At 42.4% G+C, this 22,468-nt stretch overlaps 1 protein-coding gene across 1 annotated transcript in view; it reads left to right on the top strand.

Moving 5' to 3' along the window:
* The window catches only part of RIN3 (Ras and Rab interactor 3), a 100,258-nt gene that overhangs the window by 71,832 nt on the left and 5,958 nt on the right, over positions 1–22,468 (top strand). Inside the window, exons 8-9 of the mRNA XM_072986590.2 lie at positions 13,130–13,261; positions 19,989–20,152. Coding sequence (XP_072842691.2) covers positions 13,130–13,261; positions 19,989–20,152 — 296 coding nt within the window. The remainder of the gene's footprint in view (positions 1–13,129; positions 13,262–19,988; positions 20,153–22,468) is intronic.

The raw sequence follows: 22,468 nt of genomic DNA on the forward strand, positions 1-22,468 counted from the left end.
CCTGGCTAGGGCTCTCCTTCCTGCCTGTGCCCACCTGCCTGGTGCTCTTGTGAGGAGGCCCCCTTCCCACCCCACCTCACCTGAGCTCATGGTCAGTGGACCTGTCAGCCCTGCAGCACCCACCTCCCCTCACCAAGGATGCACTTTCCCAGTGGTGTGGTGGCTCCAGACTGGCTGCCTGGGTGGTGGCCACAGGTCCTGGGTGAGCGCAGAGGCAGGGCGGGGATCGGCTGTGTACGGCAAAAGCCAAGGGGGGGTAATGTCAACATATACAATTTTTTTTTGGGGGGGTAAAAAGTAAAAAAGTTCCCTGACCCCTGACCTAAGCAATAAGAATTACTGTATTGTTAAGACCATCAACATGCTGGACCGGTGGTATTTCTGTTACATTGCACATCCCCCACTTCCTCTGAGTTCTTAAGTGTCAGCTTGCTGAGACTTCACTCCGTTCACCTGAAGGGCATGAAAATGTATGCCAAGCAAAAAACCTGTCCAGCTTTTAAGACTTTATGTTGGCTATGCTGCAACAGACTAATAAAGTTACCTGCTGGAAATAAATCCCTGTGGTACTCCTTGTGGTAGCAGCAGAACTGTGTAGAGTACTGGCCGTTGTGGTGGACCCCCCCGGCAGGTGAAGAATCACAGTTTGGCCATTTTCTGTGCTTTGGCACCTGAGGCTAAAGATTTACCCTGACTAATGAAAGGATGTGGTGGCGCTGCGGGCTAAACCGCAGAAGCCTGTGCTGCAGGGTCAGAAGACCAAGCAGTCGTAAGATCGAATCCACGTGACAGAGTGAGCGCCTGTTGCTTGTCCCAGCTCCCGCCAACCTAGTGGTTCGAAAGCATGCAAATGCGAGTAGATCAATAGGGACCACCTCGATGGGAAGGTAACAGCGTTCCGTGTCTAAGTCGCACTGACCATGTGACCACGGAAGATTGTCTTCGGACAAAACTCTGGCTCTATGGCTTGGAAACGGGGATGAGCACCGCCCCCTAGAGTCGAACACGACTGGACAAAAAATTGTCAAGGGGAACCTTTACCTAATGGAAGGACCAACCCTGTCTTAATCAGACAATAAGGATACTGTTAACTGTCACTGCATTTTTGTCTATATTTACCCAGATGTAATTCCTAGTGTGCCCAGTGCTTACTGCCTAGTAAGTGTGCCAGAGATTTTATACAAAGTAATCCTATTTATGTCCATTTAGAAACAGACCATATTGATGTCATGGGGCATATTTCTTGATGCGGACAGCATTGCACTGGATCTGTCATCTCTTCTCTGATTCTAATTTTAGTCAAAGTAGCTAGTGTTTGTTGCCAGTTCCTGTAATTACTTAAGATGAGATACTGAATTTCTATAGGGCTGGTATAGTTCCTTGATAGGGTGACATTTGAATCGTTTGCTTAATGATGCTTTAAGATGTGTTGAGATCCTCATGCAAGGATAGTACCCATTCCACTAGTGATTTCTTATTTGCCTCGTTGTACCACAGAATTTAGGGAGAAGCACATCTATCCCTGTGTGAGGATAAATGCAGAGCCCTAATTTCTTTATGGAGGTCTGGGAAGGATTCCAACTGCTTTTAACTCTGCATTCAATTATTAAATACCAATTTCATTCGAGCACTGTTGCCCAACCAGTGGCTGATGCTGCAGATCGTTTACCTAGAAGGTTGTAATAGTGAGGGGTATGTTGCACAGGAGAGGGCTTATTCTAAGCTTCTTATAGATATTTATGAAGCAAATGTTTCATGTCATAGAAAAAAAACAGAGGAGGCAAGCTGGATTTAGAATAAGGCAATTCCACCTTGAACAAGTGAGACCTTTTCCAATGTCAGTGAAGCAGCCACTGAAGGACATAATACCCTACTGATCAACTGTTTCATGAAAGTCAGAAGAGAAATGTAGACGTTATCACTGAGACTAGATAAAATCATCTTTTCCTTTCCTCTCCTTTTGTAAAAGGTGGGACTGAACTATAGATATCCAAGCCCTACGCCCCACCAGGATAATTTTTAGATAAATATAATATGACAGATTTTTTTCCAAAAGGCTATGGCAATCAAGGAATGCCATTTCAAAAATAATAGACTATTTTGGAAGCATGCCTCTCATTCATAGGATACAGACTGCTGTGTGCTTTTTCTCCTGTTAGTTTGATATTCATTTTTATTATTCCTTCTGCATCTCTGATCATCCTGGTGCATGAAGAGATTCCCCCAGTCCTCTGGAAAAGATTTAGGGGGATTCAGGAGGTTATAGCAGGAAGGTGGAAACCACACACACATATAGAAAAAACAACCCTACCCTATACTCCTACTTGACAGCAATCTCTGCTGAGTCAAGAGCCAGACATAGAAAGGGTACAGTTGGATTCAAATCCGCATTTTAACTAAAATTATCTTGTGACCCTCTAGTGCTCAATGTTTGCATAAGCAAAAGGTTCAAACATGGACATGGTCTCCTAAATAATCCCATACCTTTCAAAATTACATTGTCTTTTGGACTGCACATGTAAGGATTCCTCAGCCACAATGGCGTGTTTCAGGCAATAAGAACCATCCAAAGATAAGGGTGACTTCTTATTAGGCTTATGAATTCAAGGACCTCAGCCCAGATTTTGACTCTTCAACGATTTTGGAGCATTTAGTATGTATGTATGTATGTATGTATGTATGTATGTATGTATGTATGTATGTATGTATGTATGTATGTATGTATGTATGTATGTATGTATGTATGTATGTATGTATGTATGTATTTTTTTCTCCCATGCCTCGCTTTTGATCCCATTTGTTGAGCACCTTACACTGTCTCAAAGTCTTACTTTTCTTTGCACAAATCATAGTGACCTGCTGGAACCTTATCAGTTCCATTCATGAAGCTATGTTACTTGCCAAGTAGGGAAGCAAAGTACAACCGGCATAGTTGCGGTTGTTGCCTATGAAGCATAGGCCATGGGCTTAGTTTCTGCAACAATTACTTTGGTGATTTTCCTCTTGCCTCTTCCACTTGCCCAACACAAGTGGAGATTTTTTTAATGTGCTTTTCATTTGCCAGACTTAAATTCCCTTTGAACTTCCCTTTTGGTACTTAAAATTGATGACGGATCATTTTTAATGCAGCTGTGGAAGAAACAGAGAAATGTAAAATGAACAGTCCAGCAAAGGTAGCTTTTCTATGCCCATCACATTTTAAAAAAAGGGTGCTGTTTATATGCCACTCCACAGTGCTTAAGGGATGTGGTGGCGCCGCGGGCTAAACCGCAGAAGCCTGTGCTGCAGGGTCAGAAGACCAAGCAGTCGTAAGATCGAATCCACGTGATGGAGTGAGCGCCCATTGCTTGTCCCAGCTCCCGCCAACCTAGTGGTTCGAAAGCAAGCAAATGCAAGTAGATAAATAGGGACCACCTTGGTGGGAAGGTAACAGCGTTCCGTGTCTAAGTCGCACTGGCCACGTGACAACGGAAGATTGTCTTCGGACAAAATGCTGGCTCTGTGGCTTGGAAATGGGGATGAGTACCGCCCCCTAGAGTCGAACACGACTGGACAAAAATTGTCAAGGGGAACCATTACCTTTATCTTTACAGTGCTTATAGCCTTCTCTAGGCAGTTTACAATTTAATTATGCAGGCTACACATTGCCTTTCCACTATCAAGCTGGGTACTCAATTTACTGACCTTGGAAGGATGGAAAGCTGGCTGCTAAGCCCATCAGGATCAAGCTCAAGTCATGAGCAGAGTCTTCACTGCAGTATTGCAGTTTAACCACTGCACCATGAATGGTTGCACTCTTCTGTATGGGTGTAGGGAGGATGAAAACCTGTGCACTACAGTGTGTTGAAAAGCAGATGTATTCTGAAAGAAGTAAAATTATTTCAATACAGTACTTCAGGTCAAGTGCTCTTTATTTTATTGCAAGCAGACTGAGGTAGACAGGCAGCAGTTTTGATGTGCCATTAAAAGGTAGAAGATTGTTTTGTCTTAGGCCTTGAAAAAGGGATATATGCTGTTTTCTATGTTCCCTAAAATGCTATCCTAGATAATAAAAGTGCTCTCTAAAGTTTGAAATCCAGTAACCCCAATGTACCCTTTGTATTCTGTGAACAGCTTTGTCTTCTGTGAACTACATAGAATTCTTGGAAATGGTCTATTAATTCCTATGCTTTCATAGGAAGGCATATAATAGTTATTGCTTGCCAGCCTTTATGCTTCATGCAGGGAAATGGCAAAGGAGAAATCACGATATATACGCAGCGATTATTTGAGGTAATGTTCACCATAGTTATTACCAGTGCAACAAGGGAATGCTGCTAAGCTACATCAGCTATAATGTCAAGCAAAGGTTAGACTTCTGGGGACAAAATCTGTGGTAAAATCTGAACAGAGATGCAGAGGATAGCAATTGAGGGAAAATGGGTTTCAACTTCAGACTACAATTATCTGCAGAAGGAATCGGTAGAGTTAACTTATACCATTCTGGGCTGCCATATGTGTTAGTTTTGAAGGCAGCTTCATGTTAAAAATGATACCTCCCTGAAAATTAGAAACAGAGAATAGAAAAAGGTGGAAGGTTTTAGTCTGTTCTACTTCAGATGTTTCTGGATTGCAGTTCCCATTAGTCTTAGGGTCACACAGCTAATGGCACAGAATGATGGATGTCACGCCTAGACTTATTGTTAGGCAGGGTGAGGCGTTTATCACAGGGTTACTGTTTTCCTTCCTAATAGTACTTCCTCATAGTTGGTCATCATAGCAACCAGATTTGCAAATTCAGCTTGCTGTGTTTACCTTCAGTTGGTCAGTCACATGCTCAGTGCAAGATACATAGGTGACAGTGGCCATATGCTTCTCACAACCAGGTCTATTTTGCTAGAGATAGGAATCTGGTTAGAAAGGAGCCTCTTGTTGCAGTGGTTAAATTGCAGCACTGCATCCAAAACTTTGCTCACAACCTGGGTTCAATCCCAGGTAGCCAGTTCAAGGTTCACTCAACCTCCCATCCTTCTGAGGTCAGTATTGTGTAGCCTGCATAATTAAATTGTAAACCTCCCAGAGAGTGCTTTAAAGTGCTATGGAACAGTATATAAGGTAGTGGAACTGAGAGAAATGCCTCTCCTGATCATCTTAAAACCCAGCAGGTTCACTCTTTAAGAAAAAACAGCCAAAATAAATCCTGCTTTTCTCCTTGCAGTGAGATTCCTCTGCTAAAGATTGGGTTTTTTGTCCTGAGACGTTTTGCAGGAAATCTTGCAGGATTTCAGAAAAAAAATGTGGTCACTTTTTTGAAAAAAAAATGTCAAGCTAAACCAGATTATTATAGAATATCTCCTGTACAGTGGGGTCTTGACTTGAGAACTTAATCCGTATTGGAAGGCGGTTCTCAAGTCAAAAAGTTCTCAAGTCAAATCTGCATTTCCCATAGGAATGCATTGAAAACCATTTAATTCGTATCTGCTCTTTTCTGTCCATAGAAACTAATGGGAAGCTGCTATTCCGCCTTCGATCACTAGAGGGGGATATTTTGTTTCTTTTTTTCTTAGGTCAAGAAAGGTTCAGGGAAGGCAGGGAAAATACAGTCCAGGCAGTACAGTACCAGGCAGTCTGAAGACTGTCTCCCAATCCACTCTCTAAACGCTGGGAGGAGTGAGGAAGCAGACAGGCACCCTTTTCACTGGCCAACAGTTAATTGAAAGTTCACTTTTTGCACTTTCCCTGCCTCCCATGTGGGTTTTTTCAGTTCTTAACTCAAATCTAAGTACTTAAGTCAAGTCAATATTTTCCTATGAGAGTGGTTCTTAAGTCAAAATGTTCTTAACTCAAGCCGTTCTTAAGTCAAGACCCCACTGTACTGGATTCAGCCAGAAAGGGCAGAATAAATTCCAAACTGCACGGCATTGTTAGAATTCCTATGCAGAATGGTGTCTTTCCAGTACAGAATTCTGTGAAGGATTTGGCAGATTCCTACACAGAAAAACAGTTGTTGAATCACAGTAAAGTTAAGGCAGCGGAAATGAAACCAGGGTCTTGTTTTTGGAAGCTAGCAAGTTGTGCTGGCAGAGACGGAAGTCTTGGCATGCTGAGAGTCAGGAAGCAGCCAAGAAGAACAAATCATTCATGACATGAGCACCACCTACTCTAAAGAATGTGATAAACCATGTGATGGGAAGCCTGCTACCACTCAGCTAGTTATAATGGAGCACATAGCATTTGGAAACTTTTATATGCCCAATGCCATAGTTCCCATGGATCCTAGTGGAGCTCTTAAGAAAACTCTGGCCTCCGGATGCCGCAAGACTGTAATTCTCATCATGAAGTGTAGGATGATGGGAATTGTAGTCTCATAACATTCAGATCGGGAAAGGCTGGTAAGTTGGCATACAGACGCACTTACTTTCTGTTTAGAGTTTTAGCACTAAGGCAGAGATACAGGAAGCATCCCTGGAAAAGAAAAGACATTTTCCCTGACTCCTTCCTAGAAGTGTAACAAGAAACGGAGTACGCTTACAGAATCTACACTTAGCTAAAGTCTGCTGGATGTCCTAGGAAATTGGATCCTCTCCTCCTTGTAGCTCATGGTCTGAGCAGAGAGGTTGCCTTATTGCGAAATTTCCGCCCTCCCACCTCACTCCCACCACATCAGGGACAACTGTGATTATTTATGTACGTATTTATTTCTTTCCTACCTTTCTCCTAAGAAGGACTCAGTACTTACAGTGTTAAAAAAAGAAACAGTATAAAAACAATACATGATTACAGTATTTTAAAAGAATTAGGCAATTATACTATTAAAGCTAGTAGATACAAATATTATTAAAAATACATTAAAAACAACAAGAACTCAATCCCCCGCTTTGAAAATCCCTCTTGAGGGGTGTTCACAAGCCAGGTATTAAGAGGAAGCCTTCCTTGAAGAGAGAGGTCTTTCCCTGCTTGCAGAAGAGCAGTGAAGACAAGACCTGCATGGCCTCCCAGGGAAGGGAGTTCCAGAGTCTGGGAACAGCAACAGAGAAGGCCCTCTCCCGTGTCCCCACCAAGCCCACCTGTGAGGGTGGTGGGACCAAGAGAAAGGCCTCTCCTGATAATATCAAAACCCAAAGGTAAAGGTAAAGGTTCCCCTTGTCCAGTCGTGTCCGACTCTAGGGGGCGGTGCTCATCCCCGTTTCCAAGCCATAGAGCCAGTGTTTTGTCCGAAGACAATCTTCCATGGTCCCATAGCCAGTGTGACTTAGACACGGAACACTGTTTACCTTCCCACCAAGGTGGTCCCTATTTATCTACTTGCATTTTCATGCTTTCAAACCGCTCGGTTGGCGGGAGCTGGGACAAGCGATGGGCGCTCACTCCGTCACATTGATTCGATCTTACGACTGCTTGGTCTTCTGACCCTGCAGCACAGGCTTCTGCGGTTTAGCCCGCAGTGCCACCACGCCCCTTATCAAAACCCAAACAGACTCATAAAGAGAGAACAGTCTTTAAGATGCTTTGGATTCAGGGATGGGGACTTGAGTCACAGGACTCGCTGTTGAGTTGGACGTAAGCCACACCAGTTGCTCAACTATGACTTGACTTCCCCCCCCCCCCCGAATGACTCAGACTCAACTTGCGACTTGAAACCCACCCTCTCTTTTTTTTCTGGGGGTGGGGACTTGGTTTTAATAGGTACTCAGATTTGGGACTTGGGACTTGGTACCAAAGACTCGGACTCAGACAGGGGACTCAGACCCAAAGACTTGGCAACATCCCTGCTTGGATCCAGGCCATTTAGGACTTTATTGGCTAAAACTAGCACTTCGAATTGTGCCAGTGGGGCTGCTGTAACAGGCGGACGATGTGATCTTTGTAACCAGCCTCAGTTAACAATCTGGCTGCAGCATTTTGGAACTTCGCAACTTTCCAAACACTTTCTAAAGGCATCTGCATGTAAAGTATGTAATAGTAATCCAATCAGGAGGTGACAAATGCATGTGTCACCATAGTCAGGTCAAGCCTCTCCAGGAATAGGTGCAGCTGGTGCACTAGTCTTAATTGTGCAAAAGAACACCATTCTCCCCACTATACTAGATGATCACAAACACACGCAGACATAAATTGTCTCCTATTAAATGGTAATTTGTATTCACCCCGTGGGTATATATTTGCCTTTTTAAAAATCCCATTATATTGCCATTAATATAGTGAATTAATTTTCTGTTTGTTGAAGGGAGCAAGAATTTCAGTGGCTAAAAATCTGACTAATTCAATCATTTCTATTCAGATGATGATGATAAAATGTTACTTTAAATTGTTAGTATTAGCATATTAAATTACAAAGCTTTGAGTGCCCAGTTTTCATATCTTTTTCAGCATCACGGCTTCCATGAACATTAATCTCCCCTGTACAAACCACAGTATTGTAATTGTTAGTATTCTCTAAGTAGGATACATAAATTTATATTGCGCCAATTGGATCTTGTAGTGTTGGTATAATAATGTGCTACTGTCTTGGAATCTATGGGACTGACTTTTTTAATCAGTGTTGCAAATGTATTCATTCACTTCTCAAAGAATTGCATTTTGAAAAGATTACGAAAAGAACAACCGAAACATATCCAAACTAAATGACACTATATTTCCTGAGTTGCCTGGTCTGATGAGGCACCAAAGCATAAGTTGATTAAGAAGTGCTCCATAAATGTTTGTTTGTTTTGATTTCAGAAACTTCTTTTGCAATGTTCAGCAGAAAAGATGCCCAGGAGGCAAAACATTAGAATATAAGGGGAGTGCATAATATACCAATGTAAAGAATTGGCCCTTCCATTCTCCCTGGAAATATAAATTAAAATCCAATTACCCAAATAAAAGAGATTGAGGATGTGCATTCATTCTCCCTGGAAAAAAGCAGCTCCATTCCTATCCAACTGTTTTTATAAGGAGGACTTTAAGAGCTGATAGACCCATCCTTTAGGATTTCCTGTCTACTGGGCTGGTGGGGGGGAAGGTTCATAGGGGTTATATTAAGAGTGCATCAGACAGAGATGAACTGAGAGTCAAGTCTATTTTATTTCTTGGGATTACCGTGGATAGTTCATTATGGCCAGTTCACAAACAAAACATGACTTGGCCATCGTTGGGCTCACATATCCATGGTACCTCTTGTCTAAGTGGGAAAGCCACCATTATGATCTGATATAATGGTGTGTATGGTCAAGTGGCATTTTAATTTTAGGTCTTTACAAAAGGTTTGTGAAATGTGATCCACAGAACTCTTAACTGGTAAAACTGACACTAGGTCAGATCCTAGGAAATATGTTGGCCATATTAATTGCTGATCCTGCAGCTCCATTGATGGCTGTTTTTCAGAACTGTACTGTGGTTGTTCCTCAGACTTCCTTAGTACTGCAGAAAAGAGTCACACTGTACAAGTGGAACATTTCACACACTACTCATTGAACAACTATGCCTTTTTTCTCTCTAGCAATTTTGGATGAATATATTTTTGCAGATCAAGAAATGCTCTTTCCAAAATGTACAGGATTTTGTGAATGATAATAAATAATTCAGTTTATAAAGTGAGTCTTATACGCATCAGCTTTGCCTCTTTCAACTGAGCTGGTGTTCCTTGTCTACTTATATTCTAGTGTGTGTGCTCGTTTGTGTGTGTGTATGTGTGTGTGTGTACAGTATATGTATATGTATGTACACACGCATATACATACATACATACAAACACATATAAACTATGCATATATATATAGTTTGTATGTATATGTGTGTGTGTGTGTGTTTATGTATGTATGTATATGTGTGTGTGTTCCTTGTCTACATATATTCTAGTGTGTGTGCTTGTGTGTGTGTTTGTGTGTGTGTGTATACATACGCACACATATGGATTAAAGGCTTTATTCAAGACTCAACTGCATATAATTTTTACCCTCAATGCAAACTTCTGTTGACTTTGCTTGACATATAATAAAAACTTTTTAATAGGATGTACTTGAAACGAGACAGTGGGTGCAATTCAGTGTATAACTAAATCTGCTTAAGCTCATTGCATTCAATGGACTTAGGTATGTATATATTGTGTGCTGCCAACTCAATCCCAAATTATGGCGACCCTTTCCAGGGTGTTTGAGGCAGAGAATACACAGAAGTGGTTTACCGTTCCCTTCTTCTGGAGGTTCCTTGGAACTGTGCAGCTTGCCCAAGGCCACACAGGCTGGCTCTAGTCACAGGAGGCACAGTGGGAAATCAAATGTCCAACCTCTGGCTCCAGGCATCATAATCCTATGGTGTGGCAAAGGACACCCAAAAGCATTTTTGTAGCCGAGGAAAAAATGGGTTTGCAGATGTTTGCATAGTTTCATAGACCGACAATACCTGTTTGACTCGCGTGTCCAGCAACAGGAAGTGGGAATCCGCCTTTTAAACACTTTCAGTTCTAATACACTTTACTCTTTCCAGCTTTAAAAGTCTTGAAGTATACTAGTTTTCTCATAATAATAGTAACTAAAATAGGAGTTTGGTGAAGTATTCTCGATCTTCTCATTTAAATTAAACTGCATGTTGCCAAATCCTCGGTGTTATTCCCTTTGTGGAAATTGCAATGGAAGTATGATATCACTTACAAATGTAATGAGCAATCTTGCTATTCATTATGTATGTTTCGGAGAATAGGGAGTAGATGATACCCTATCTTGTCTTCTAAAAATATCATTTTGCAAAGTGCTCCATATGTTTATGATAGAAAAGTGCATCATAATCATAGTGCAATGACTTTGTTTTAGAGTAGATATCCAAACCATTGTGATAGGAATTCAATGAGAAGGAAGCTGAGTTAATAATACCTTGGTGGTTTCCTGGCAGCCCTTGTGGAGTTTCCTGCTGTCTTGGCAGGTGATCCTGTTGAGGTCTTGGCTAATCTCTGGACTGGGGAAATGGCCAGGGTGATTGACACAATCATGCCTAAATGTCACCTCCCACAAAGTGCAGCCAGACTAACACTTTGGTTTACTAAAGAGCTGGGGATGATGAAATGAGTGGGATGGAGACGAGAACAATAATGGCGGAAGCTCAGAGTGAATCTGATCGAACATGGGCTAGGGCTCATTGGAAAGTCTGCTTCTTGGCAGTGCGTAAGCTATTCTTCTCTGCCAGCATGGCATCTGTACCAAGCTGTCCCATTGAGCCTTTTTGGAGATCAAGAACTTGTTGCACAGATGGCCACAAAAGAAGGCTGCAGACCACTCGACAACCTGCACAGCACTTCACAGATATACCCAGTGTGGGGTAGTGGGTAGAGTGATGGGTGAGGCCTCTGGAGACCAGGGTTTGAAACTCATGGGGGGTGTGGAACTGGTAAAAAGACTCCTTAAATATCTCACTTACCTTGAGATAAGAGAGCCCTGCTAAAGTTGCTATAAGTCAGTTCTGACTTGAGAGCACATAACAGCTACAGTGGGGTCTTGACTTACGAACGGCCCGAGTTATGAACATTTTGACTTATGAACCGCTCTCATAGGAAAATATTGACTTGACTTAAGTACTTAGATTTGAGTTAAGAACTGAAAAAAAAACCCACGTGGGAGGCAGGGAAAGTGCAAAATTTGAACTTTCAGTTAACTGTTGGGCAGTGAAAAGGGGGCCTGTCTGCTTCCTCACTCCTCCCAGCGTTTAGAGAGTGGATTGGGAGACAGTCTTCAGACTGCCTGGTACTGTACTGCCTGGACTGTATTTTCCCTGCCTTCCCTGAACCTTTCTTGACCTAAGAAAAAAAGAAAATATTCCCCTCTAGTGGTCGAAGGCAGACTAGCAGCTTCCCATTAGTTTCTATGGGCGGAAAAGAGCAGATACGGATCAAATGGTTTTCAATGCATTCCTATGGGAAATGCAGATTTGACTTGAGAACTTTTTGACTTGAGAACTGCCCTCCAATACGGATTAAGTTCTCAAGTCAAGACCCCACTGTACATCACCTCATATGAGGCTTCTTATGGGGAAGCCCTTGGTTCCACTACCTTCCCAGGTTCATTTGGTGAGGACAGGAGAGACGGCCTTGTCAGTGGTTGCTCTCAGGCTTTGGAATGCAATGCCTCAAGAAGCCAGGTTGGCCCCCTCCCTTTTGTCCTTCAGTTGTCAGGCAAAGACCATTCCCTTCAGGCAGGCTTTTAAGCAGTAAGTGTCTCAGGGATGCCAGAAGCAAAGATCAAGTGGAAGGCCTACCTAACTGTGTATTGTGTTGGCCAGACACTTGCTTATGGGAACTAGCACACAGGAGTGCAACTGCATCCTTCTTTTCATACAACCCAGTACCTGATATTTAGCAGCCTTTGGTACTGGACAAGATGCACAGAAGCTGGTCAGATTAGCAGTTGAATCTTATATTGATGGTGATGACCCCGGACTTCTTCCACTACACTCAAGGGTGGGAGGCTAATTTAGGGCAGTGGTTCTCAGTCTTTGGACCTCCAGATATCATAGACTTCAAGTCCCAGATGCTCCAACTATCATGGCCAATGGCAAAGGAGCCTGGGAGTTGAAGTCCAAGACAAAGACTCAGAACCACTGCCAAAGGTAAAGCTTTCTCCTTCAGTCTTGCTGCCACTTCTTGCCTCCCAGATAAGGTCTGAAATCATGTGGAATGCCACTGCATGTAGACCAGGCTCCCAATTTCAGACCTTCCCCGTCTAACTGTGAGGAAGGGATCAGTATCTTGATATCAGTGATGCCAACCCAGCCAGGACAGTGCTAGCAGATAGTCTGGTTCAACAGGATTGGAATATAAGAAGAGTTCTTAAATTAGTTTCACATGATAATTCCTCAATGGATGGGTCTTCCTCCGCCTTGCTTTTTTTTAAAAAAAACAGTAGAAAGGCCAGCAGGATAATCTTGAACGCTGTGCTTCTGCCAAATGAATTTTTACAGTTGACATCATCGTCGGTCCAGTCCTGTTTCTGATCCATAGACTGGCAGCTGTGCAAGCCAGCTGCTCTGCAGTGCTCTGATATGGAGAGCTGGTTCCCACAGGACACTGGTGCTGACATTGTACATACAGAGGGAAACCTGTACGCCTTATATGGAGGGCTACTCATCCATACCTGCCACCCATAGGGACTGAAGGTTTGAATAAACACTCTTTCTGTTTCAGGGAAGCATTATGGAGCAGACGACTTCCTCCCGGTGCTCATGTATGTTCTGGCCCGAAGTGACCTGACCGAGGTGCTTCTGAATGTAGAGTATATGATGGAGCTCATGGACCCAGCTCTGCAGCTTGGGGAAGGTACAGAATTGCTCCAGTGGGTTGCTGTCACTGAGGGACCAGGGAGGGGTTTCAAGACGCTGTTTGTGAATCTAAAAAGGGATAAGGCTGGGAAAGATGAGTGTGTCCAACTAGCCCTGTGCTCATTGTTATCAATTTGCATTCCCCTTAGATTTATTTCAGGGCCCTGCTTTTAGGTTTGTTAGTCTTAAATCACTTTCCAGAATCTCAGAAAATTACTAGGCTTCTCTGGGTGTCCTTGGGGGCAACAGGCACTGTCGGAAGAAAAAGATATGATATGTGATGTCTTTAAAGTCTGGGCACCGATCTTTCTCCCATTCCCAGCTGGCACCAGAACTCAGTGCCAAGGTGTTTGCATGCTGCTATGTTTCCTTCTTCCCAACCTGCTCTGCCTTTGTGACCTCACAAAGACACTCTCCCCATCATCCTTCTCTGTGACATCGCAAGGACCTGCAGCCATTCACTGAGATTTCTGAGTGTTTTATTGTTGTTGAGACCGCTTTTGTCATTCAGCTTCCACCAAATTAAAATATAAGTACAGAGAGTAATATATACATAAGCAAGGTGCCAGTTTAACAAGCACAACACTGGCAGATTAAAAAGTACAAATACACACATTCACCAAAATACTGGGTTAAAAACAGAATATAAAAAGATTAAAATTCATGTACAATTTCAGTTTTAAAAAATAAGTCATTTCAATTCATCCTGTGGATCTTCAGATACTCTTTCCTTAACTTCTGGGCAGCCATTGTGAGTCTCACCACTCTTATCTGTTACCACCTTGCTAACATCAGATAACAGATAGGTCACTGAGATGTCGAGTGTTTGCCCCGAAATCTCAGTGAATGGAATGGCATGGAACTGACTACCTTGTCTTCAGACAGGAGAGCAATCAGAGTTGGAAAAGTCCCCCTCCACCCTCTTTTTTGGGGGTGGGTGGGGGGTGGGGACTGTGACTCCCAGGATACCCTAGCTAGCATGGCTATCATCCGTTGGTTATGGCCATTTATAGTCCCAAAAAAGGGAGGAACATTTTCTTTCCCTGTGGATAATTGCAAATCTCTCCCTTATTTGTTATCCTCACTTCCTTACAAGAACCTAATCTCAGCCAGCATATTCTCTGACAAGATTGCAGACATTCATACAGCAGCATTAAAAAAAGAGAGAGAGAGACCGGTGAGACTGGCCACAGCCAAGGCACTGGGGGCATCAGCTTCATGGGACAGATGAACAGCTCCCGGGGGGGGGGCAGATGAAGGGAGGACTACAGCTTGTGCAACAGTTTAATTATGCAAAATCCTGTACGCTTAGTTACGCTGGCATAAACCAGATCTGGATGCCAGAAATAATAAATTTAGACAAATCAAAAGCTTCTAACTTCCCCCTCCCTAGGGCTCCCTTTTGTCTTGGGGAAGCCTTTGGGAGCCTTGAGACAAGGTGCATGTGTCAATCTTTAATAGACAAGAATCATTGTAGGATGATAGCTGGTGGTCTTGATCCCAGCAACAGTGATCTGGCAGTACTTTTTGCCTATTAAGGGTTTCCCTTTCCCACCTCCCACTCTGAGGCTTCCAAAAATTTCTTCAGAGTGAAAGAGAACCTAGGGAGGACTTTGGGGGGGGGGGGGATTGGAAGCTTTCAATTTGTTCAAATGCAGCATTTCCAGTGTCCAGATCCACTTTATGCTGGTGCAGTTAAATGAACAGGATTTTGCCAGTTGGCTTGACACTACTAAACAATTCAAGGATTACTCCATAGATTGAGTTGGAAATCAAGTATATACAGGGTAGCTAAGTGACTAAGCTACAAATTTTATTTATTTATTTAAAATATTCATATGCTTCCATCTCCTAATGGGTCCAAGACAGCTTATGGTGTTTAAAAAAAGTTAAAAGCTAAACAACAAGTTATTCCAATATTTTTAAAGCATATTATATATGCATAATATATATTAATAATAATATATAAAAAGCATATTCATAAATATTGGAATAATATATATCCAAATATTGGATATATCCATCCCCCAGTCATTTAAAGGAAAGCCTGTCTGAAGAGAAAAGTCTTTGGCTGGTTCATCAGGAGGTCACCATTTCCAATCAGCAAAGCCATGTACTTCAGTATTATCTGATTGTCTGGGAGACTCGGAGTCCCAGAGAGAGTTTTTGCTGTTATCTGTTATCTGATTCCTTAACTAATCCTGACAGGGGTTCTGTCTGGGCATTCTATATGCAAAGCATGTGTGCAGCCCATTGAATAACTATGAGAGGTTGGAAGGGTTGTTGTTGTTTTGTGACTAAGCTCCAAATTTAAATGACAGCTCCCAGAAAACTTCACCCTGTGAAAGCAGGTCCAAGAAGAGTACTTTTTGAAGCCACCCGCTTCCCACACAAGCTTCTCCCCCTACTCCTCTTTTGTGAGAGTGCAGCATTATCCTCAGAGGCTGCAGGAAAACAAGAGACCTGGAATGTTTACTTTGCAGGTGAAAAGGAGCTGAGAGCAAACTGGTAGTATTGCTACTACTACGACCGCCCCCACTACCACTACTACGATTAATCATCATCATGCACTGATATAATTGACATTAATTATTAGTACATATGCTCCAAGGAGATAGCTACTGTCACTCGCGCGAGTCAGGAGGTGAGGCTGAGGAGCCTAACGCCGAGGGAGGCCCGGAAAGAAAAGACAAGAAATCGGGCCTTCTCGGCGGTGGCTCCTCGCCTCTGGAATAACCTTCCCCCTGACATTCGCGCAGCTCCCTCGCTGGGTATTTTCAAAAATCAATTTAAAACACTGATGTTTCGGCAGGCCTTCCCCTCAGCTAACTCCTGATTCTCCCTTTTTCTTCACTCCTAGTGCTTGTTCCATCCTGTCTTTAACGTTTTTCCCCTTATTTAAAATAGTTTTAATTATATTGTTATATGCTTGTTGTAAGCCGCCTAGAGTGGTCCGTGGGACTAGATAGGCGGGATATAAATAAATAAATAAATAAATAAATAAATAAATAAATAAATAACTAAATAAATAAATAAATAAATAAATAAATAAATAGCTGGAAAATGCTATCATCATCATTTTATAACTGCAGAGCTGGAAGGGACCCTATGGATGATCAAGTCCAGCCGTGCCAAAGAGGCAAAGTGGGGAATCAAACTCCCAACCTGCAGCCAGACACCTGAACTGCTGAGCCATCCAGCAGTTCATCTTTAGAGGTCCGTTCCAGCTCTAAAAGTTACAAAAATGGAACTGGGTCAAGCACCTTCCGATCACATTCCAGGAAGGAGGTCAGAGCTAGGCTGAAAGCCCAGCAGGCTAATTTAATTTGTTCTTTAATCACCTCCGGGCCATCCTCTGACTTGTTTGTTGCCTCTGCTTTGTGTCCTGAAATGCCTGTGTTTCCCACCCACACCCAGTGAGCTTTTCAAGGGAAGTCTTAAGGTTTCCAAGAGTTACAGCTTTGATGGCTGTAACTGCTACAACACACTGTTTATTTATAACAGATCTGGCACCTGGTCATTTGCCCCAAGAATCCCCCAGAGCACCTTTATGCAAACAAATAGGCTCCTTTGGTCATGTTGCTGCCTAGGTGATAAAAAACCTGCTGATGGGCCGAAGGGAGCAGAATGGCAAGCATCAGAAAGAGAAGGAAAGAGAGAGTTAAGGAAAGAAAAAGGAGGAGAATTTTTATAGGCATACAGTCAGTTATAAGGATATATCATGAACTCACCACGAACAGTGCATCTAAAAGACAATGGTATGCAAACAGTATACTATGCAGCAGTTGCATGCTAAGCTCGCATATTGGGTGTATGAACCCTGGGTAAGCAATATGAATAATACTTTGACTCCAGAGACCTGCGGAGCCAAGACAAAAGGTGGGGGAATCATCTGGGCACAGGAGATTTTTTTTTCTGTTCTCTGACATTTCTTCCCATAATACCGGAGGATTCTCATGATCAAGGCATTATTCACATAGCCATCTGAGGAAAAGCGGCTAGGATTTGCAGGAAGCAACCCCCCTCCTCACTGCCATCCATCCATCTCCTACTTTTTTCCATCTTGAGGTGGAAGGAATCAGGACCCTGTCTGTGTTCCTCTGCTGCTGAACTTTCAGATTCGCATTTTGTGTGAATGTGTGTGAGTCTATGAGGAGGGGAGCAAGCAGGGGGATAAGAGTCAAACTGTAGCAGTTTTGGGCACAAGGCATATTTCTCTGCTTCTCAGCAGAGTGAACGGATGGATGGGAGCATGCTAGACTGTGTATCTATCCATGAATTCCTACTTTTGTCCCATCGCTTTCTGTCACCAATGGCTCTGCCCTCTACTGGCTGCTGTGAGTGCTGCCCCACCAAGCACAAAGTCACCATTGCTAGCAAGAGTGAGTAATAAGGGGAGTCCTCAAAACAGACGATGACTCAATGGGACTGCTAGCCAAAAGTCCAACCTTCAGACTATGCATGCATGTTTCTGTATGTCTGTATTTAGCTTCAGTGAAACATGGAGGAGAGTGACCCCTATATGTTGTCTGAGGAAGTGGACTTGTCCACAAAAACGCTCACATAAAAATATAGCATACAATGCACCACAACATCTTTTTTTTTTGCCTAATATGTTAGAACAGACTTAACACGGCTACCTCCTCTAAAACTAATCCCTGTATGTGAGAGGTACAGTATGTGTTTGCATAGGTAAAGAATTGTGTCCTCGAGCTGTCACACCTCACAACCTTAAGCACTAGGTCTAAGCAAAACATCAGATTTTTAAAAATAAAAACAATAATTTACTGTCAAGTCAGTTGTGGTGGATCTTTCCAAGGTTTTCTTGGTATACTACACAGAAGTAGTTTACTGTTCTCTTGTTCTAGAGATGATGGGGCTGGTTTTTCTCCTGGGAATACAGTGGGAAATTGAACCCCTCCCAGCCTCTGACTCTGCAACCAGATAACTCACTCATTATCTGGGCTGCTCTGGATCCAGGCACAGTTTGGTCCAACTTCAACCTAAAGCCTTGCCGAAGTATAGACCTAAACTACCAGAATTTTCATCCCATTAAATATCACAATAGCCTTATTTCAAATCTAAATGGTAACATTACAGAAGAACAGAACTCAAGAAAGATCTGATCATCTCCCTGATAGGAATGAATAGAATTCACAAGATTCTTAGATTACCGTATTTTTCGCACTATAAGACACACTTTTCCCGCCACAAAACAGGGGGGTGGAAAGTCTTATGGAGCGAAGAAAACAGATTATTTTTTCCTGTTTTCTTCTCCTAAAAATTTGGTGCATCTTATGGAGAGGTGCGTCTTATGGAGCGAAAAATACAGTACCTTTTTGATTGGCCAATCACAATCCCCATACTCTCTTTATTAGAATTAAGTCCTTTGTGCTGAGCTCTTCTTAGCTATTGATTTTAATTGTGTTTTAACAAATCTTTTAAATATTTTCTTGGCTGAAATCCAGTAGTAAGTCACAGCTAGAGTAAGCACATTGAATCAATGGAATCTGTGAAGGGGTTGATTCATGAAATCCTCACTGATACAATGGGCCTAACTCCAGTTGTGTATTTCTCCTGGACTTCACCCATTGTTACTAGATTTCACCTATAAGGGGCCAGGACAATATTTGCTGGGCAGTCTTATAAATGAAAACAATCAGTTTCAAATCCATTGAACTATGTTGCATTTTTATTTATTTTTGGTTTTTTGGTAGATCTTAGAGTCATTCATGAGTAGATGCATAGGTGAGAATAATACATGTACACCATCCAGAATAGTGCTGTGCATGAATGGGGCAATCTATTCATAATTTGCATTACGAATAGAATAGAATAGAATCTATGAGCCCCTGGAGGGGTAGGGTTCTGTTAAAAAACACACATGCGCAGAACTCCCCTATTGTGCTTTCATCACCAATGTAAACAAGGGAGTTCAATTTTTTAAAAGTGAATTTTGAGTTGCATCTTCTAAACTCATCATACGAATGTGTGTATCTGTTGACTTAGAGGGTTAACTGATGGAACCAGAGTGTCAAGTGCTTACTAGGTACAATTCACATGATGTCGTGTGGAGGCTTCTTTCAAATGAGAAGCAACCCAGTGGTGCATCCAGAGTGGACATATCAGCCAGCAGGGTTCTGTTGTAGCTCAGTGGAGGCCCAGAAATGTTCTCCTGTTCTTAAGGGAGGCCCAGTCGCTGGTCCCAAGCCTGTGGCTCCTTGTGCTATTTTAAATGTCAGGTTGTGCAGGGCAACCACAAGCTCTGATCTACCATAGGATTATGTGCACATTATCAGGCAATGCATTGTTTGTAATGATGTACTAGTGCCATCTGCTGGCCACATCCATTAAGTGCAACATTGAGACACTAAAATCTCTTTGAACTGGCATACAAATTGTAAACATGAGGTCCCATCAAGTCTCCCTTTAGAGATCCAAGTTCCTCTTTGTTCTCCATTTGGGAATCAGATTCTTAGATCCAGTTTCCCTTTTGTTCCCACACTCAATATGAAGGCTATGAAGAAATTAGCAAATATTTGGAAACGTCTTCAAGAACAAAGTAAAATAAAAGTACCCTCCATGTGTATTAACCAAATTCAAACATGAAGAGGACCATATTTCAGCAGTATTAAAGTTTGCAGTATGGAGGCTAAGCATCAAGAACTGCAGAAAATGATATGCATCAAAGAATTACTGATCAATCTTCTAATTTTTTTTCCTAGGTTCTTATTATTTGATTACTACATATGGTGCAGTAGAACTGATCAAGAGCTATGATAAGCTCACAGTCACCCGACAGCTAAGCTCTGAGGTTCAGGATTCTATCCATCGCTGGGAGAGACGGAGAACACTCAACAAAGCCAGAGCATCCCGTTCGTCTGTTCAGGTTAGAAAATAAATGGTGCACTCTTTCGTTTTATTCACTCATTCATTAATTATATTTAAAATATAGTAATTATATTTAAAATATATTAATTATATTTAAAATATATAGTACTGCCTTTCAGCCAAGTACCATGGGTGGTTTGCAGAAAAGTGTGGCAAACTGTAGGTACAGTGGTGCCTTGCTTAACGATTGCCTCGCTTAATGAGGAAATCACTGTATGAGTAGGTTTTTGCAATCGCAAAATAATGGTTTAAATGGGATTTTTTCATTTAACGATGATCGGTTCCCTGCTTCAGGAACCAATTTTCGCTTTACAATGATCAGCAAATAGCTGATCGTTGGGTTTCAAAACGGCCGCCGGCTGAAGAAAATGGCCCCCCGCTATTTTTAGGAAGGCTTTTTCGCTTAACAGGCACAAGAAAATGGCCGCCGTATGGAGGATCTTTGCTGGACGAGCAGGTATTTAGCCCATTGGAACGCATTGAATGGTTTTCAATGCATTTCAATGGTTTTTTAAAAAAATTCGTTTGACAATATTTTCACTCTACAGCGATTTCGCTGGAACGAATTAACATTGTCAAGCGAGGCACCACTGTAATATGTAATGGCCAGAATCTATTGGTATTTTGCTCTGGAGTAACTGAAATTATATTAGTCAGGGTGGTGAATAACAGCTCATGAATGATATGCCAGTCATGGGCCTGGTCACATGCCAGTCACCCAACCAGGAACGCAACCAGACACGTGATGGGCATGCCGTTGGTTATCTGCAGTTTTTCACCAAAACGTTATGTGCTTTAGGTACTCCAGAATAAAATCCCAACAGGATTCTAGCCAGTGAATGACAAGGTGCTTTTAAGAACAATATTTTAAAACCTGGAATAATTAAAACAGCTTTGTGTGATGGTGAAAGGACAGCATAGTGCCAGGTGGGCCACCACTGAGAAGCCACCGCTGAAAAGGCTTTCCTTCTCTAGACATACCTGCTTTATCTGGATGGTAGGTACTTGGATGATTGCATCTGAAAATGAGCCAGTTGCACAATTAGGTTCATAAGACATCGCACAGTCCTTCCATTTCCTGGACCATATGCCATATAAGGCTTTAAACACAGGTACAGTGGTGCCTCACTTAACGAGCGCACCGTACAGCGCCGAAATCACATAGCGATCCCTTTTTTGGGATCGCTAATGCGATCACTCAACGGGCTTTAGATAGGGCGAAACTCGCATAGCGAAGGTCGGTAAGCGGTTCGCTTACCGACCTTCGCTTTGCGACCCGCCGATCAGCTGTTCAGCGGGTCCAAAATGGCCGCTGGAAGCCCCAAAATGGCCGTGCACAGCGTTTTCGCGCCCTTGTTAAGCGAGGGGAGGGCGCGAAAATGGCTGCCGGTCATCCTGGAACATCGCTGAACGGTGGGTAAAGGAGCCTTTTGGCTTTTCCTGCCCCGTTCAGCGATGTTTTCACATAGCAAGGGTTAATCTGGAACGGATTAACCTCGCTATGCGAGGCACCACTGTATTTTAAATTGTGCTTGGTGACAGACAGGAAACCAGTGAAGTTCTTCCAATATGAGGGACCTAGATTCTTGCCTACCACACACAGCTGCTGAATTTTAAACTAATTGCAAATAAGATGCAAGCACAGTCCTGGGTTATAATCTACAACAGTAGCCAATCTTTGATGCTCCAGAAGTACCAATACCTGTGGGTTTGTCTCTGTCTAGGATATTTATTTTATTTATATCCCGCCTATCTAGTCAATTAAGACCACTCTAGGCGGCTTACAACAAAATATAACAATATAATTAAAAACAATTTTATATAACGGGAAAAACTTTGGACAAGATGGGACAGACACTTGTTTGCAGCTTGTTAACATAGCTCTTCTGTAGCCCCATAGGAGGCGCAGCTACAGAATAACTACTTAATCTATAAACAGGGGCAGAGTGGTGATTTCCTCATCTCATTTCTTCCTCATGTTTTATTTTCCCCTCCCTTTTTTAGCTGTCTAGCACAACAGTGCTGGCATCAAACTGCTTTTTAAAGAAAGAAAGAAAATTGTGTATTCTGTCCAGAGGGGAATGGTAGAGAGCAATGGGACATCAGTTCAATCAATCACACTACCTGAATCAATGTGAACAGATCCCATGGTTAACAAAACTAGAAGCCCAGTGGCAGATACAAAAATTACAGATGCGAGGAAGGAATTACAGGCTGATTTGCATTTCATTTTGCATCATGTGATCACTGGAGAAAAATGCAAATCAGCCTCTTCTAATCCTGTAGCTTTTCCCAATTTGTTTTGTCAATGTGG

Source organism: Pogona vitticeps, chromosome 1 (genome assembly GCF_051106095.1).
Source record: "Pogona vitticeps strain Pit_001003342236 chromosome 1, PviZW2.1, whole genome shotgun sequence".
Lineage (NCBI taxonomy): Eukaryota > Metazoa > Chordata > Lepidosauria > Squamata > Agamidae > Pogona > Pogona vitticeps.